At 42.8% G+C, this 17722-nt stretch overlaps 1 protein-coding gene across 2 annotated transcripts in view; it reads left to right on the top strand.

Moving 5' to 3' along the window:
- Positions 1-17722, top strand: part of LOC146798226 (uncharacterized) — a 1134427-nt gene that overhangs the window by 997244 nt on the left and 119461 nt on the right. Inside the window, exon 6 of one of the 2 annotated variants that reach the window (XM_085625504.1) lies at positions 330-2191. The exons of the other annotated variant lie outside the window; for it this stretch is intronic. Coding sequence (XP_085481630.1) covers positions 330-465 — 136 coding nt within the window. The 3' untranslated portion in view covers positions 466-2191. Of the gene's footprint in view, positions 1-329; positions 2192-17722 lie in introns of those variants that run through there. 2 annotated transcript variants of the gene reach the window in all.

Here is a 17722-nt window from a genome sequence, read left to right as displayed (position 1 = left end):
GTCTTGGAATCAAGCAAAAGTTCCACGCGGCAAATCATCCTCAGTCAGCGGGTTTAGTAGAATGTTACTATGGTACCTTGAAGTTGAAATTAGCGAAGATTCAAGCAAGTACGGGACTTAATTGGCCTGATGCTTTACCATTAGCTCTGCTATCCACCAGAACTGCAGTACATTCTCGTCTGGGACTTAGCCCTTACGAAGTGGTGTTTGGCCGTCCGGCCAACGTATGGGGAATACCTCGTCCTAAAAAGTTTTCCGACTTGCCCTATCCAATGTTGATTGACTATCTGCATGACCTTACAACTAAATTGCATGTCCTTCATCGACAGGTTCAGAGTGCTTTGCCGGAGGCTTCCGCAGATCCAGGTCATTCCATCCGACCAGGTGACTGGGTCTGTACCCGAAACTTTCAGAAGAAGAAGAATTTGGAACCCAGATGGCGGGAGCCCCGAATGGTCCTACTAACGACAAGGACAGCAGTTAAAGTTGAATGAAAGAAAAATTGGATTCACGGTGTGCATTGCAAGAAAGTACCCTTGCCTTTGCCTTTTGATCAGTGGGTTTGTAGAGGGGTTGGTGACTGTGAAGGCGAAACAGTTCCACGATTTGTACCCTTTAGCGATGCACACCTGAATGGGACATTGTCTGAGAAAGAGGACGACGACATTTTACAAGAAGCAATTCCATCGCATCGTCGCTTGAATACGACTGAACCAAGAACATTGTTTCGAGACCAGAGTGTTCTAGGGAAGGAACGTTATCACCTTAGGCCCAGACAAAAGAACAATTAAAACTTTCTTCTCCCTTGTGTAGTGTTCTGTTTAGGTTGCAGGGTCACGGTAGGAGTCTAGGTCACGACCTGAGTAGTGACAATAGGTCTGCAGGATCCTCAGTGTCATAGGACGGAAGAGCATCGTGACTTCAGTGATTGAGGAAGATTGTCGTGAGCATCCACTAGTGAAAATGGAAACTACACCAAGTAATAAAGAGAGAAGAAATGAAATGAAGAAAGCATCTTGTAAAATAATGTACAGTCGTTACAGTATAACTCTATGTGTTTTAATATCATTATGTATTGCTTTGGCGATTATTGGTTGGATAGTTTATGTTTTGCAGCCAAGAAATACCTCCCCTTCTTTCTCTTCGTCTTCTTCTACTATCTCTCCACACCTCTTTCATACTTTCCCTTCACATGAACTTGTCAGAAGAACTGAGTATTACAACAATTCCTTTGTCCAACTATTGAACCAGCATCAATTACTGGTTAACACAACTGATTGTTGGGTATGTGGTCTTATGCCACATACTACAGAGAAAGGAATACCATATCTAGTTCTTCCTTTCTCTTATGAGGGTTCTGCTTGGGCATTCTTTGTCATTTTCTCCAATGCATATCAAAGCAAATTTAGACGGTCCGTTGCTTCACAAATTAATTATCCGGATTTTAGTCATAGTTCCTTGATTAAGGGTATGGTAGTTATGGCTAAAATCATGGAGAACAGCAAGATTTCCATCGACGAAAGGAAAGCATACACCAATTGGAACGTCACCCAATTTATGTCGAGTCTCAATAATAAAATGGGAAAAGAGAACTCCTCACCAATCTGGACTATACCGCATCAAGGTAATTTCTGTTTAGAAATAAACGATCGCTCTTCTGACACTACACTAAAGAGTAATTGCTCCTACACGTACATTTATTCCTCTCAAAACTCGCCTCCTCTAGTACCGTCTCAAGGCACCTATTTCATTTGCTATGATAGAGCTTATACCTGGTTACCAACAGGTTTCTCTGGTACCTGCTACATAGCTTTCCTTCTTCCTCCTACTTACACTGCTTCTGCCAATTATCACCGAACCCGTCTCAGCCGAGGAATCATAGACTCAAAAGACACCGCTGGACAAGAGGGAGGAGATTTCCTTAAAGGTTTTCTTCCCTTCTGGGGTCCAATGGCCAACAGCAGAAATATAAGGCAATTGGTCCGTGTCGTAGAGACTACAATAGACATCACTATAGGAGCCTTGAGTAATATCACGGCGGAACTACAGGCGGATCGTCTTATGACCTTGCAAAATCGAGTTGCCTTAGACTTTATTCTTGCTGATCGTGGTGGAGTGTGTAAATTGATCGGGTCAAGCTGTTGTATTTTCATTCCTAATGACGCTCCGACAGTATACCAAGCTATCTCCAAGTTGCACATAATCTCCGAGTCTATTCATCAGGACGAAGGAGATTGGTCTTTAACGGAATGGTTTTGGGGACTACTGTCCAAATGGGGTTGGAAAGCATTGACATTCCTTGGAATAATCTTGACTATTGTATTTTCTTGTTACCTTTGTATGCACTGTGGTCCCGCTATCTGCGATCTTTGTGCTACTATGTGCATCCCAAAACCCAAACCTCAAGTAACAGAAAACATAAGAATGATGTTACAGCAACAGCTTGATGATCTCATGGCTATTGATGTGGACTCAGATTAACGTGAGTCTATCTTGCCTGAGTTCTGGCAAAAGGAGGGTCTGAGGAACTTCGATTTTCGATCACGATCGAATAGACCCGCCATTTTGTGACCCGCCGCCATTTTGTGTTGCCATCACTCAGGCAGCACGGCGAACGAAGTCTATTCTGCTTTTCCCGTAGCTTGGTGTCGAAATACGTCCTCGGCCTTTATTTGTGAAGCTGGTGTTTGGACTAGCCGAGTACACTAATCCTTGTCTGGCTTTCCTAATCCCTGTTTCAACTATCTGTAGCCTCACACTATTCTTTCCTGATCATATCTTATCGACTGGCCTTCACTGTCTCCTGCTAGCATTCTCTTGTGTCATGACTGTCCTCCAATACACACAAACGTATCTCACCACCTGCAAGTTAGTTGTAATCTGTTAATAAATTAGTTCGGGGGTGGGATGACAAACACAGTTGGAGGAGAGGTCTCTTCGAGTCATCTGATACTTCTATTTTCGAACCTTTTCTACTGGCTCCGCTTTGTTTTCCACTTACCCTATTGGCTCTTTTCTTCTATGCTTTGGGCGTATGTGTTGTTAATAATTACGTATGGTATGCTATATAATCTGATGCGCCACAGAGTGAAGTGGCAGTCTCCTGAGAACCTACTTTGTGTACTTCTAGGATAACTGTACTAGCTGCAGCTAAATAAATCCAATCTTCTAACGCCGACAGAGTGTCCCGTGTCTCTGTGTAGCGAAGCAGGTGAACCCCGGAGACAGAGGGCGTACCCTGCGCCACCAGGTCCAAAAGGTTCTGGTTCTTCACCTTCCCATGGGGGCGCAGCTGCACCGGCAAACCTCCCTGTTTACACAGGGTGGCCGGGGATACTGCGGAGAGTGTTACAGGTCCATAAAAGTAATACTAAATCATACAGTACAACGACACACTGTGCTACCCGGAACCCACAGCAACAAAGCAGACAGCCCCTGCCCAATCCGGAATCATAGCATTACAGTCACCCGGGCTGATGAGCTATACGATACCCATGTCAGTCATTGTCACTAAGTTGGCCAGCTGCAGACATCTCAGCTCCCCGGGTTTCTTTGTTTCTCTTCCCTCTGACATGTTTGGCAAACTTCAATGCGGACTTCGCATCAGTGAAGAAGTGGGCTGTGCCATCATACGAGACCTTTAGCTTGGCTGGGTATACCAGGGGAGAAGGGATCTGTTCCTGCAGAAGGATACATTTTTCAGGGAGAAATTCTCGACGTGCCGCCTGTACAGCAGGGGTGAAGTCCGGGTAGAACGAGATGGTATTGCCTTTGTGTGATATTTGACCCTTCTCTCTAGCGAGCCGCAAGATAAGATCCCTATCTTGATAATTCAATAGCTTCACCAGGATTGGCCGAGGCGCTGCCCCAACTGGAGGTTTCGGCCCCAAGGATCTGTATGCTCTCTCCACCACGAAGACAGGGGATAAGTGGGGATCAAAAGGTTTGTGAAGTAGATCCGCTACGAAGGTCTCCATTTTGGATATGGGAGTAGTTTCCAGGATACCAGTAATGCATAGGTTGTTTCTACGCGACCTCGCCTCCAAATCATCGTTCTTAGCCCGGATAATTCCTAGTAATTTGTCCATATGTAGTAGTTGTTCCTTAGTTTCCACCTGGAGCTCGTGAAATTCGGTGTGGCGGTTTTCCAGGGCATCAAGGCGGGTCTCGTGTACAGTCACCTGGGCCTTGACCGAGTCCAGTTGCGTAGTCAGGGTATCCAGCTTCGAGTCTATGTTTCGCAGGCTGGAGCGCATCTCCAACATAGGGTATGCAGGTCTTCACCCTGATCCTCCGCGTGCAAGTCATGTTGACCGTCCGCCTGCGCATCCGGGTCTGATTCAATATGATGCGTGGCACGCTTGTTTTCAAAAGTAAGTTTTGGTTGCTTAGCGTCTTGTTTACCCATGGTGCAGAGGCAATAAAGAGGTGCAGATCACGAGGAGGGTCAGCCTGCACTCAGCACGTCCTGTCGCCACCCAACTCCAGCAAGAACGTCGTCTGCTGTGCTTGTATCCTTATCTCCCCTAAGTGCCTCTTAATTCACCCAGCGCTTCGTGCCACACATCGACCCTTTCCGGCCTACCAGTTGTCCCACGGGTCTTCCGTACTTCCACAGGGGTCCGTTACAGGTTCTCACCTCAGATGTTGCCCGCCCCCAGAGAACCACTCCACAAGTGTCAGTGCCACAGAATTAACACGTCATAAACGGCTATATAGGTGATAGATGGCCACAAACCACCACGGGTCCTCAGGGGCACAGATAGGATGTCGCATGCCAGCAATTGTAGCCCTCTAGAACGGCAGCTAGCTGACCATCCACAACCAGCCGCAGCCCGAGGATCGCTGCAGCACTCAACGCCAGTCGAATCGCGCAGGGCCACACACTCACTGGTCTCCTACTCGGGCTCCTTCAAAGGCACACATCACGGCCTCCGCTGAATGACAATTCCTCCCTCCGGGTGGTCCTCCATGGTGATAGCCAGCCTAATCCAGAAATGGCGGACTCTCCGCTTATAGCACTTAGCACCTTCTCGAGCGTTCCTCACCAAGTCCGACACCCACGCTGAAGCCGCAACTCCCCTCAATGCTGACTCGGCGGCAGCAGCGGTACTGAACCGAGATGCATATCCAGGCTTCTGACCTTCTCCTCTGCCTCAGATCTCGGCCTCAGTGCAACGCGGTCCTAAAATGGCGGCGCAGGGTTTCGGATATGTCATCCCACTCCACCTCACACGCAGCTCCGGGCAGCAACAGGTAGTGGCGGCCATAGCCAAACGCTCCGCAGTTCCTCTGTCCCCCTCAGGCAGCGCACATACCTCAAATCTCATGGACGCTGCGGGCAGTGGAATCTCGTCTTCTCCCCACATCTGCGGGCTACGGCCCACCAGCAGCCACCAGCTCGATTTTCAGGCTGCCCTCCTGCAGCTCAACCAAGGGTCCGGATTATTGCGGGCAGTTGGCGGCTCCACGCAGCTCAGCCCCAGTATACCCGCAGGTCACAGGAGCGACAGCGCCGGGGTCCACAGGTGTTCCGCTACCTGTAGGCAATAATAACCAGCTTAACAACTCTCCATATTTGTGAGAAAAACATATAGGAAACCTAATATACAGTGGACTGACTAGTTAATTAAACATGTACACACCCATGGACTTGTATTACTCAAACATTCATTTTTTATTACTCAAATTTTTTTAATGAAAAAAGGGGAGGAGTTCAATTATACATCAAATCGCGGCTTTTGTATCATTTTCTCATGAAAGCAATTGTCCATTGGTACAATTCTATTTATACAGTATAGTCAATGATCTATACAGGCAAAATCCTAGTGATAAAATGTATATATACACATGACATATTTATAATGGGTATCAAACCACAGAAAGTAGACAAAAAAGAAATTTAAGTTAATTTCTGAAACAAATGTCTTGCATGGCTAAATATAATCTACGCGCGTTTCGGCGTTATGCCTTCATCAGGTAGCTATGTATAAATGGTTCCTAAAAAGTAATAAAGACGAAAAAACGAAATTATACAACAACATTAAGGTATGTCCAAAAGAGGTTACATGTATAGCAGTCCTACTCATTATATGATCTATACATTAAAATAGAAATATACATATTTACAATATCACAGGAAACAGTGATTGTAAAAATCAAAAATATTTCAGTGGACAAAACAGAGAACAAAGACTGAAAGAAACAAAGCAAGTGTGTATGGAAATGATCATGAACCAGAATAGAGGTGTGCCCCATAAATTTAAACATACTTAATAGTGATGAAAATCCCAAAAGATTAAAGAATATGATAAATCTGCATATCTTGGCGTTTATCTAGGTACAGTCCTGGTCTTATGATTTCTAACCAGCTAATGTCACGGTCTATGGCAATATGATATTTACCTTATAGTACAGTGGCTGAGTCAGTGGCGCTATAATGGTGCGCTCTGGATGGGCGATACAGGCAATAACGGGCGTGCAAGATCTAAATGCAAAAAGCCCCCAATAAACCATGATAGTTTTTATCCAATTAGTGGCATTTGTGTGTAATTGAAGGTATTTTGAGATAAGGGGAAGGACACTCACCCTCTTAACGATTAGTGCACAGAGACTTCAGTGGATAGTCTCGCTCAGGATGACGAATTTCGTGAAACAATAATGAATAAGACATTCTGTGAAGAATGGCATGTAAAGTGCTATATTATCAAAAAGTAAATCCTAGACTGTATAGGAATACCCTATATCTTAACTGAAAGGCTGGAGTGTGAAACTGACTCTGAGTACCAGACTATTAATGGGTGGTATATTAGATAACACGTATTGACCAGATGACGAAAAGTCCAAAAAACTGAATGCTCCCAATGTCACGGATATTAAACACACAATCCCTTCATCTCCTTGAGCTAACTGATTAGTTGCATGATCTAATAGAACCAACCAAAGATATTAGCGAGTCCTACTTCTGGGGGGTGTGTGTATGGTCCACCAAATTATTTCCTACCTGGAGGAATAGTGGGACCTGGCGTTGTACAGATTCTTGATAGTCTGGCAAACGCTGGCCGATAGCGATGCGATTTGTGAATTAGCTTTCATTCGCGAGAGTCTCCATCTGTTTTTTCTTCTACCCCCAGTGCGAAAAAGCGCTGTGCTTGTAGGATACCGAGCAGTCAAGGATCGTAATCGGTGAAAGATTTGCGTACCTACGAATTGCTCGATTTTGAATGTGGCGTCTACTGAAATGCGCATGTGTGATAAGTCAGAATAGGACGTCACTAGGCATTCGGCGCATAAGATTGGAAAAGCGAATATCAGCGCCATCTTAACAATGTGTTTTGAAATGGTAAAAATACGAAAATAATGAAGAAATGCCATGTAATCACGAAACATGAACAATGAAGCTAAGCATACCTACGGGTTGCTGAATATTAAATGTAAAACCTGCCGAATACACAAACACAGCACATCCGGTGCGTGAGATGGAAGGAACGAAATGACAGCGCCATCTTAACAGTGTGTTAGAAATTGCAGGGAGCTATCCTTATCTTTCCTTACATTGGGATCAGACACTGATCTAATAGAACCAACCAAAGATATTAGCGAGTCCTACTTCTGGGGGGTGTGTGTATGGTCCACCAAATGATTTCCTACCTGGAGGAATAGTGGGACCTGGCGTTGTACAGATTCTTGATAGTCTGGCAAACGCTGGCCGATAGCGATGCAATTTGTGAATTAGCTCTCATTCGCGAGAGTCTCCATCTGTTTTTTCTTCTACCCCCAGTGCGAAAAAGCGCTGTGCTTGTAGGATACCGAGCAGTCAAGGATCGCAATCGGTGAAAGATTTGCGTACCTACGAATTGCTCGATTTTGAATGTGGCGTCTACTGAAATGCGCATGTGTGAAAAGTCAGAATAGGACGTCACTAGGCATTCGGCGCATAAGATTGGAAAAGCGAATATCAGCGCCATCTTAACAATGTGTTTTGAAATGGTAAAAATACGAAAATAATGAAGAAATGCCATGTAATCACGAAACATGAACAATGAAGCTAAGCATACCTACGGGTTACTGAATATTAAATGTAAAACCTGCCGAATACACAAACACAGCACATCCGGCGCGTGAGATGGAAGGAACGAAATGACAGCGCCATCTTAACAGTGTGTTAGAAATTGCAGGGAGCTATCCTTATCTTTCCTTACATTGGGATCAGACACTGTGGTTTAGTAATATATCCAACTCCTCAGTTGAAGAGTAACCGTGTACAGGGCAAAATGTATGTTCAAATGTCATAATTGCAACATAAAAGACCAGTAATACAATGGGATACAGTTTACAAGAAAACGTGTTGTATAATGAGCATGGGTATGCTTGGCCTAATGTGCAATAAATCCTGTGTAATCTAGCATGTAGACCAAACAATATTATGAATTTCAGATGAAATGAACTAAAAGTTCTCCACATAGAGAACAAGGGAATCACAATTATGTCACTCTTATGTGTAATCGATTCATTGGATTAATTTTTATTGAATCTTATTGCATGGTTCCACGGAATTTCACTGTTGCGGCCCCTTTTATATGTATCCAGAGCGAAAATCAAAAAAACTTCCCTACGTTTGCGAATTTCTATGGATTTTCTCATGGATAAGCCATTGCATGTCCTTTGTAGTACGATTCACATCTACATAGTGTTGAACCAATGGAGCATGCAATTTCTTGGTCCTGATGGCAGACCTATGTTCTGTAAGACGTGTTACCATGGATCGTGAGGTTTCCCCCACATAGGCCTTATTGCAGGGGCATATAATCAGGTAGACTATGTTTGTCGTTTTACAGTTAGTCAGGCTTTGAAGGTTTACACTTGTCCCATTTACTGAGTACTTCTTTGTTTCTATGGCAAATTGGCAAGCTACACATGACAAACATTTATAGTTCCCTACTAAGATGGTGGCTCCACAAAGTGTGATCTGTGTGGATTCTTTCATTGTGTTTGTCAAGCGTGGACGTATGATAAGATCTTTTACATTTTTGTTCTTGCGATTTGCAAACATAGGTTTGGGTATTTGTACAGTTCTATCTCTTGTTGCATTCAAGATATGCCAATTAGAATTTACGATATGGCGAATCTTGTAATTCATGGTAGAATGACGGGTGACAAACACCAGCCGATCATTCTTTTTAGGTTCCTTAGGCGTGAGCAGATGTTGGCGATCATAGTATCGTGCTCTTTTGTAGGAGTCACGTATTAATCTACTCGGGTAACCTCTGATTATGAACTTCGCCTTCATTTCTATTGCCCTGTTGTCGTAGTCAGACAAGTTTGTGCACTTTCTGCGTAATCGTAGGAACTGACAAAATGGTATGGTGGTTTTTTGTGTCTTTGGGTGGTAGCTGTTGAAATGTAGCAAAGTATTTCGTGCAGTGGGTTTTGTATATAGATCAACTACCAATTTCTGTTCATTGGTTTTAATCGTTGTATCCAGAAATTCTACACTGCAGTTACTACTGGTTGTTGTGAAGATGATGTTAATATCACACAAATTTAGCCAGGAAACAAACTCTGTGAGTACTTCAGTAGTCCCATTCCAGATGAAGAAAACGTCATCTATAAATCTGGACCAGCTTGTGATGGACTCGCTGAATGGTGCCACCTCATTGTAAACGAATTTGTGTTCATAGTGTGCCATGAAGATATTAGCTACTGTGGGGGCACAAGATGCCCCCATACTGACACCTTTAGTCTGCTTAAACAATGATCCATTGAATTCAAACGTATTTTCCTGTAGAACAATGGTTAAACAGGACATAACAAAGACTTTAGGCCAATCTATATGGAAAGACTCAATAAACCACAGTACAGATTCTAGGGCCCCGTCTGGGGGATGTTACTGTACAGGGCCTCTATGTCCATAGCAACAAGAGTTTGTGTCATATCATTAAATGCAAGATGTTGTACTGTGTTAATGATATCTCTAGTGTCACGTATATATAATTGAATTTTAGGGACATGAGGTCGCAGAATTGCATCCACATATTTAGAAAGGGTCTCAGTAACGGACCCAATAGTGGTCACTATGGGTCTGTAGGGAGGGTTTGTACTATGGTTGTGAATTTTAGGAACCCCATATATGGATGCCATTCTGGGCTTAGTGATATTAAGATATTGCCATTCTTTCTCACAGATTAAATTCTCTTCTAAAGCTTTGCTCGTTGTCTCAAAAATTAGTTTGGAGACCCTCTTTGTAGGGTCTAGTTGGATGGGAATGTAGTGTTCTCTATTAGAGAGCATCTGTTCCATGTTTGTGACATATTGATCGGTTTCCATTAAAACAATGCCCCCACCTTAATCACAGCCTTTAACTGTGATCTTTTTATTATGAATCAAATTGTGTAGGGCTTTGTATTCGTCCTGAGTTAGATTATATGTTGGCATAGGGATGTATTTCAGGGCAGCCGTAAGTTTGTTAAACACCACATGTTCAAAGATAGTAATTTCTAGTCCCACTTGTTCCAAGGTGGGAAGAAACGTCGAGGTGGGTGAAAGACCTGATCTATTCTGTTCCTGTTGACTCTGGTTTAATTGACCTTCGAAAAATACATGTAATCTGATCTTTCGAAAAAAGGTTAATAAATCTTGAAAAATGTCAAATCTATTTGCTCTTGTGTGTGGAACAAAGGACATGCCTGTTGTAAGAAGAGATTCAGTGTGACAATCTGTTATCTGGGTACTCAAGTTGAAAATGGGTATCTGACTTACTCGCACCAGTATTGGCCATGTCTCGTGATCAGAAATTGAGGGTCGTCTTGGTAGAGATTCTGGGCTTGCTGGTAATTCTGAGGTTGTTGGTAATTCCCTCGATAGCGTGGTTGATATCTCGGTCGCCATCTGGTTTTCTGTGTTCCACGCCTGGCTAAAAAAGGAAGGCGATCACCTCTGTTGTTGCCTGGCATATCATGCCCTGGATTACGGGATTGGTACTGATTGTACCCTTCCCCTTTAGAGTCTGATGTGTCAGAAAAGGTAGTGACCTTTTTGGGAAATCTATTAAATGTGGGCTGATGTTAGTATACCTGCATAGGTTCCTGTTGGTAAAAATTGTCTGCCAGATATGGACAGGTTTTTTCTTGGCTGGCGTACCTCACATCTTTTTTGAGTTTATCTGTCTTCCTTTTTAGTAGGGTTTCACTATATGAGGCCATCTCAATTTCGACCTCTTCTAGCTTCTATTTCGCTTCTTCAATTGCCTGGCTACTCTTGAACTCAGCCTCTAACTGCTGTATCTCATCCAACAGTGTTTGTGCCAATTCTTTGGCTGTCTCTACTATCAAGATCATTAGGTCACGGGAGCATCTGTTGGCAATGAGTGACCAACGTTCTAGAAATTTTCGAATGTTTACAAATAAGCCGGGGATGTTCTTAACTCTCAATCCCTGAGGGATTACCCCCGCTTTAAGGTACTTCAGCATGAAATGTCTGTGTAGTTCAATTCATGTAACTTTTTTCTTGAGGGATGTGAGTTTGTTAATATCTTCATTGCCTATAGTGTTGGTGGAATTAAGTATGTTGCTCCCCTGCGATGACTTGGTTGGTTCTATTAGATCATGCAACTAACTAGTTAGCTCAAGGAGATGAAGGGATTGTGTGTTTAATATCCGTGACATTGGGAGCATTCAGATTTTTCGACTTTTCGTCATCTGGTCAATACGTGTTATCTAATATACCACCCATTAATAGTCTGGTACTCAGAGTCAGTTTCACACTTCAGCCTTTCAGTTAAGATATAGGGTATTCCTATACAGTCTAGGATTTACTTTTTGATAATATAGCACTTTACATGCCATTCTTCACAGAATGTCTTATTCATTATTGTTTCACGAAATTCGTCATCCTGAGCGAGACTATCCACTGAAGTCTCTGTGCACTAATCGTTAAGAGGGTGAGTGTCCTTCCCCTTATCTCAAAATACCTTCAGTTACACACATGCAACTGATTGGATAAAAACTATCATGGTTTATTGGGGGCTTTTTGCATTTAGATCTTGCCCGCCCGTTATTGCCTGTATCGCCCATCCAGAGCGCACCATTATAGCGCCACTGACTCAGCCACTCTATTATAAGGTAAATATCATATTGCCATAGACCTTGACATTAGCTGGTTAGAAATCGTAAGACCAGGACTGTTCCTAGATAAACGCCCAGATATGCAGATATATCATATTCTTTAATCTGTTGGGATTTTCATCACTATTAAGTATGTTTAAATTTATGGGGCACACCTCTATTCTGGTTCATGATCAATTCCATACACACTTGCTTTGTTTCTTTCAGTCTTTGTTCTCTGTTCTGTCCACTGAAATATTTTAGATTTTTTCTATTAACTCTACAGGTTTTTTTAACAATCACTGTTTCCTGTGACATTGTAACCATTGTAAATATGTATATTTCTATTTTAATGTATAGATCATATAATGAGTAGGACTGCTATACATGTAACCTCTTTTGGCCATACCTTAATGTTGTTGTAGAATTTCGTTTTTTCGTCTTTATTACTTTTTAGGAACCATTTATACATGGCTACCTGATGAAGGCATAACGCCGAAACGCACGTAGATTATATTTAGCCATGCAAGACATTTGTTTCAGAAATTAACTTACATTTCTTTTTGTCTACTTTCTTTGGTTTGATACCCATTATAAATATGGAATGTGTATATATCCATTTTATCAGTAGGATTTTGCCTGTATAGATCATTGACTATAATGTATAAATAGAATTCTACCAATGGACAATTGCTTTCAAGAGAAAATGCTACAAAATCCGTGATTTGATGTATGATTGAACTCCTTCTCCCCTTTTTTCATTTAGAAAATTTGAATAATAAAAATGCCATGGGCATGTACATGTTTAATTAACTAGCCAGTCCACTGTATATTAGGTTTCCTATATGTTTTTCTCACTAATGTTATGTAGACCCTGATATAGGAAACGTTATTAGGGGTACCCTTTTTTTGCTACACAGTAACAACTCTCCATATGCAAGGATTCTACGAGGATTAGTTCCCGGCAGGCGGAGCTCACTCACAGAGCGGCCATTCCACTGCGTGGCAGACCACGCCCCCTATGAATGACCGACTTTTGAATTTTGATTACAACCATGATGTATTTATATGTATATGCTGTATCTTTTATGATCTGCTTTTAAGTGATTGAATAACGATTATTGTATGAGTTGGTTTCTAGTGACACTTATTGTATGTCATTCGGGGCTGCATTTATTTTTGTAATTTCTTTATTGTTTTCATTAAACAAGCAACATTCTTATAGTCATATAAAGGATATTCAATGCATTACCTCTTCTATTACAGCTTAACTATATTTTAGCTACGCAAATAAGTCTGCTCTTCACGCTATACTCCATAATTGTAGAGAACATAAATTCACACTGCCAACTCCCCCCTCCCCGTATACCAGCTTCTTCCGTTCAAAATTGTGTTATGTACATTATGTGACTTGCTGATTATCACTAGTTTGCACTTCTAGTCTTTGGGTATCCTCTGTTTCGTTTTGTTCCCCCTCATTTAGATCTTGTTGTGCGGGTGGGGTTAGTCCTACTACCTCTTGAATAATCATCCCCCAAGCTTGCAGCACCTCCGGTAGCATCTTGTCCTGTCTAGTTTTCCTCATGTGTTCCTCCTCTGCCGTTGCCCATACCTTAAGGTCTGTCCTCCACTTATCTATAGTTGGGCCCTGTGGGGTTAGCCAGTGTACTGCTATTCGCCTCTTGGCTATCGTGAGTCCTAGTATCAGAAAATGTCTGCTAGTTTTACGTTTTGGATTTCTGGCTACCAGTCCCAAAAGACAACTTTGTATTTCTAGTGCTACCTTCCATCCCTTCACCCTGTTAAGTTCATCTATTATTTTGGTCCAATATTATTGTATTGTGGGGTACTGCCAGACCATATGAATGCTCTTGCGTTGCGTTTATAGTGTGCAGTCGCATAGGGCAGAGGTACGTCATATGTACAATATTGTATTGAATCTGCTTGAACTTGGCACATATCGATATTTTAGGGGCTTCCTTATGTATTTTCTTTTAATCTTTTGGCGTCAGTGGTTGGTCGCTGGCAGCTTGCACCTCTCTTCTATTCTAAGGGGCTTGCCTCGCTTATCCTCCCTCAATTCTCTATATAAGTGGCAAACTTCCACCCCCCCTGCCGTTGCGATCATTGTGATTAAGGTTTTTGAGTGTTCTGGGGCCGTGGCTGCTATTTTTGCGTACTGCAAGAATTGTCCTTCGCCTAGTGCAAATGTTTCCATCGTGTCTTGGTAAATTATGAACCTGCATTCAGGATGTAGGACTGCGAACATCAGGCCGCACCCGTCTTTCCATTTCCCAACTGTCATTGCCCGCATTACCTGGGCGAACTGTGGTATGATCCAGATATCTGCAAAAAACAAAAGATGGAGTGAAGAGGTAGTGTCCAAAAAAGGGCACTGGAGGTGGATACGTCCTCCTCTAGAAATGTTTCAAAAACATAGGGATCCACCCTCAGATAGATTACAGAAAAGATGTACTCACAGGTCAAGTGTGTTTCCTACAGTGGTTGGAAGCACACAATGTTTGTTTAAATACCCCTTACACACCAATAGGGCCCTTGGTGTCATGCTTCATCATGGGGGTCTTCCCGTCCTGCTGTGGAACGGGGCGTGCTACGACCTGCGGCTATGTGGGAGCACTGATTTTCAGTACTATGTGTGGTGTAGGAAATTGTGAAAGGAAGGGTCAGGGGTGAGTGAAAGAAGTGTATTAAAAAGTACCTGACTCTTATGGACTAGTAACTTTAATATTCCTTGGAGCTGGTACTGTTAAAAAAGTGGGTTGGAGGTATCCTGCTTTAATGAGCGATCCCTCCTGTGTATGTCAACATGTTTGGAAGCTCAAAGGCTTCTTCTTCAGGACAAAAACAGATCCCTTCTGTTCTCACTATGCTATCGAAACAATATCGGTAGAGTAGGTAAATGTGTAGAGTGATATATATACAAGTGCTGTTACTAAGTGAATAGGCAATGAATCATGCACAAGATACAATACCCAATAGGTATTCTATATGATAATCTGAAAGAAAAACACAGTATTAAAACAGCAAGACATGTGCTGCATCCGGCGATTAATGTGGTGACCTGAAAGATAAGTGATATATACATTGAACAATATATATTTACTCTTTTAGCCTTTACCGTGTAATAATACACTAGTGCCGTGTCCTGCAGGTAAAAATGACATTACATGACACACAAAAACTGAACATAAAACACACACTCTACATTATAATTGCCTGGGGTTGTAGTTCAAGGGATACAGATAAGTCTCTGGACCCTGGAGGTATCAAACTCTGTTTGTGGAAAAGTAATTAACATGAATACATACTTGTTTGTTAGGAGACAATGCTCCATGAGCCTTAGAACGGGTGGGAAGGGTGCCTACAGTCACATTCTGTATATGGAGAAAAAGGGTAGTAAACAGCCACGGCCCGTATTGGGCGTGCTACCGGGGCGGTGACGTAGGGCGGGGGAGGGACAGGGTGGGGGTTGTAAAATGCGGCATACAGCCGATTTCAGGTAAGTAACGGGGAAAAAAACTAAATTTGTTACGCGCGCTGCTACGCATTTGGCGAAAGGATTGTTACCCACTAACAGAATGGACAAATTCAAGTTATGTGCGGAAATTAAGGAGTTCATCCGCAAGCTGAAATTACTGTTTTTTTTCAAAGAGAAAGAGACAACAGATGGAGACATCTCTGATACAGGACTACGACCAAAATCAACTTTTACCCCCCTAGATTCAGCACTACCAGCAGAACTACTAGCCTTCGAGAAAGCTGTAATGGAGGATATGGGGAGCATGCCGACACAGGAAAAAAACACTTTCCAGAACACATCCAGGGATGAGAAGGAAGCGATACATCAGCTGTCCTCCAACAGTGACATTGTTATAAAACCGGCAGATAATGGTGGAGCGATAGTTATTCAGACAACAAGCAACTATGACAACAAGTGTAGAAAACTCTTGGAGGATCGCAGGAATTATGAAGTCATACACGATGACCCAACAGAGATTATATGGACTCCTATAGCTGGGATGGTAGACGAAGCTACGGCACATGATTGGGTGTCCATAAAGGAGGCTGACTTCCTGGTCCAAAAATCTCCCAGAACACCGTATTTCTACACCATACCCAAGATCCATAAAAACCTTGAACATCCACCAGGATGCCCAATCGTGTCGGGCATTGGTTCTATTCTGGAACCTCTGTCTAAATTCACCGATGCCTTTCTCCGGCCATTTGTCAAAAAACTAGGACCTACCTAAAGGACACAAAAGCTGTACTACAACTTCTTCAAGGTATCACCTTTGATCCTAATCAACATCTCCTACTGGGGCTCGATGTGGAGAGTCTGTATACTAGTCTACCTCATAATGAGACGCTGAACATAATTGAGGAAATCTTTTTCACCACCACATGGGAATACCAGACACCACGAAATGTAGTTACGGAGTGCATTTCCCTAGCACTTACTAGGAACTTTCTCCTATATGAGGCCACCTTTTATCTACAGAAGCATGGGACCAGCATGGGGAGCACCTTCGCTCCCAATCTAGCTGGTCTCTATGTGCACCATCTCGAGACCAACAAGATCTTGCACCCGGATAACCCATTCTTTCACAGCATCATAACCTGGAAACTTTATATTGATGAAGTCCTGTTGATATGGAGAGGGGACGTTCTATCCACCAAAGCCTTCATGGTCTGGCTCAAACAACAGAACACCTTTCTCAAATTCCCAAACGACGGATAGTGGTACTCTGAAGACCACTCCACATTTCAAAGCAACTGCCAAGAAATGTTTGTTATTGTACGACAGTTTCCACCCCCGCCATCTCCAGGACAACCTCCCTTAGAGGCAGTTTCTCCAACTCCGAAGGAATTGTACCGAGCTAAAAGATTTCTAGAAACAAGCCTCCGATTTGAAAACCAAATTACAGAGACGAAATTACCCACCAGTGATTATCAACAAGGGCTTGAAAAGGGGAAGGAACAATAATAGGGATGCGCTTTTGGAAGACGGAATACCAAGGAATCAAGAGGAGAGACCAATTTGTGTCACCACATTTAACACCCACTCAAACCAGGTATCCAACATAGTGAACAAACATTGGAGAATTTTGAACTGCGGGAACCTCAACCTACCAAAACCTATGTTTGAACATAAAAGGGGACGAAATCTGAAAGATATGCTCATCCACACAAGACCACGCATAGGACTACCTATGAATATCATGAACCCTCTCCTCCCTCCAGTCCAGGGGCACCACCCATGTGGGAATTGCAGCACGTGTCACCTCACCAAGAGGAGTAGACACATTAAATTCAGAAACGGAACAGAGTGGGAACAAAGAAGGTTTACCAATTGTGATAGTAAAAATGTTGTGTACATGATTACATGCCCATGTGGCTTGGAGTACATTGGTATGACATCCAGACCGGTAAAGACCCGCATTGGAGAACATAAAAGCAATGTTCGCTGCAAGAAGAGTACCACCAAGATGGCTACACACTATCAGACTGCAGCACACAATGTGGAGGATCTATTATGGACCATCATAGAGCAAGTACATAGTGAGAATGGCCTGTTGGAGAAGGACCAACGATGGGTGTTC

This window comes from Triturus cristatus, chromosome 9, assembly GCF_964204655.1.
Source record: "Triturus cristatus chromosome 9, aTriCri1.1, whole genome shotgun sequence".
Lineage (NCBI taxonomy): Eukaryota > Metazoa > Chordata > Amphibia > Caudata > Salamandridae > Triturus > Triturus cristatus.
The sequence above is the reverse complement of the archived record's forward strand: the minus strand, read 5'-3'. Positions and strand labels throughout refer to the sequence as shown.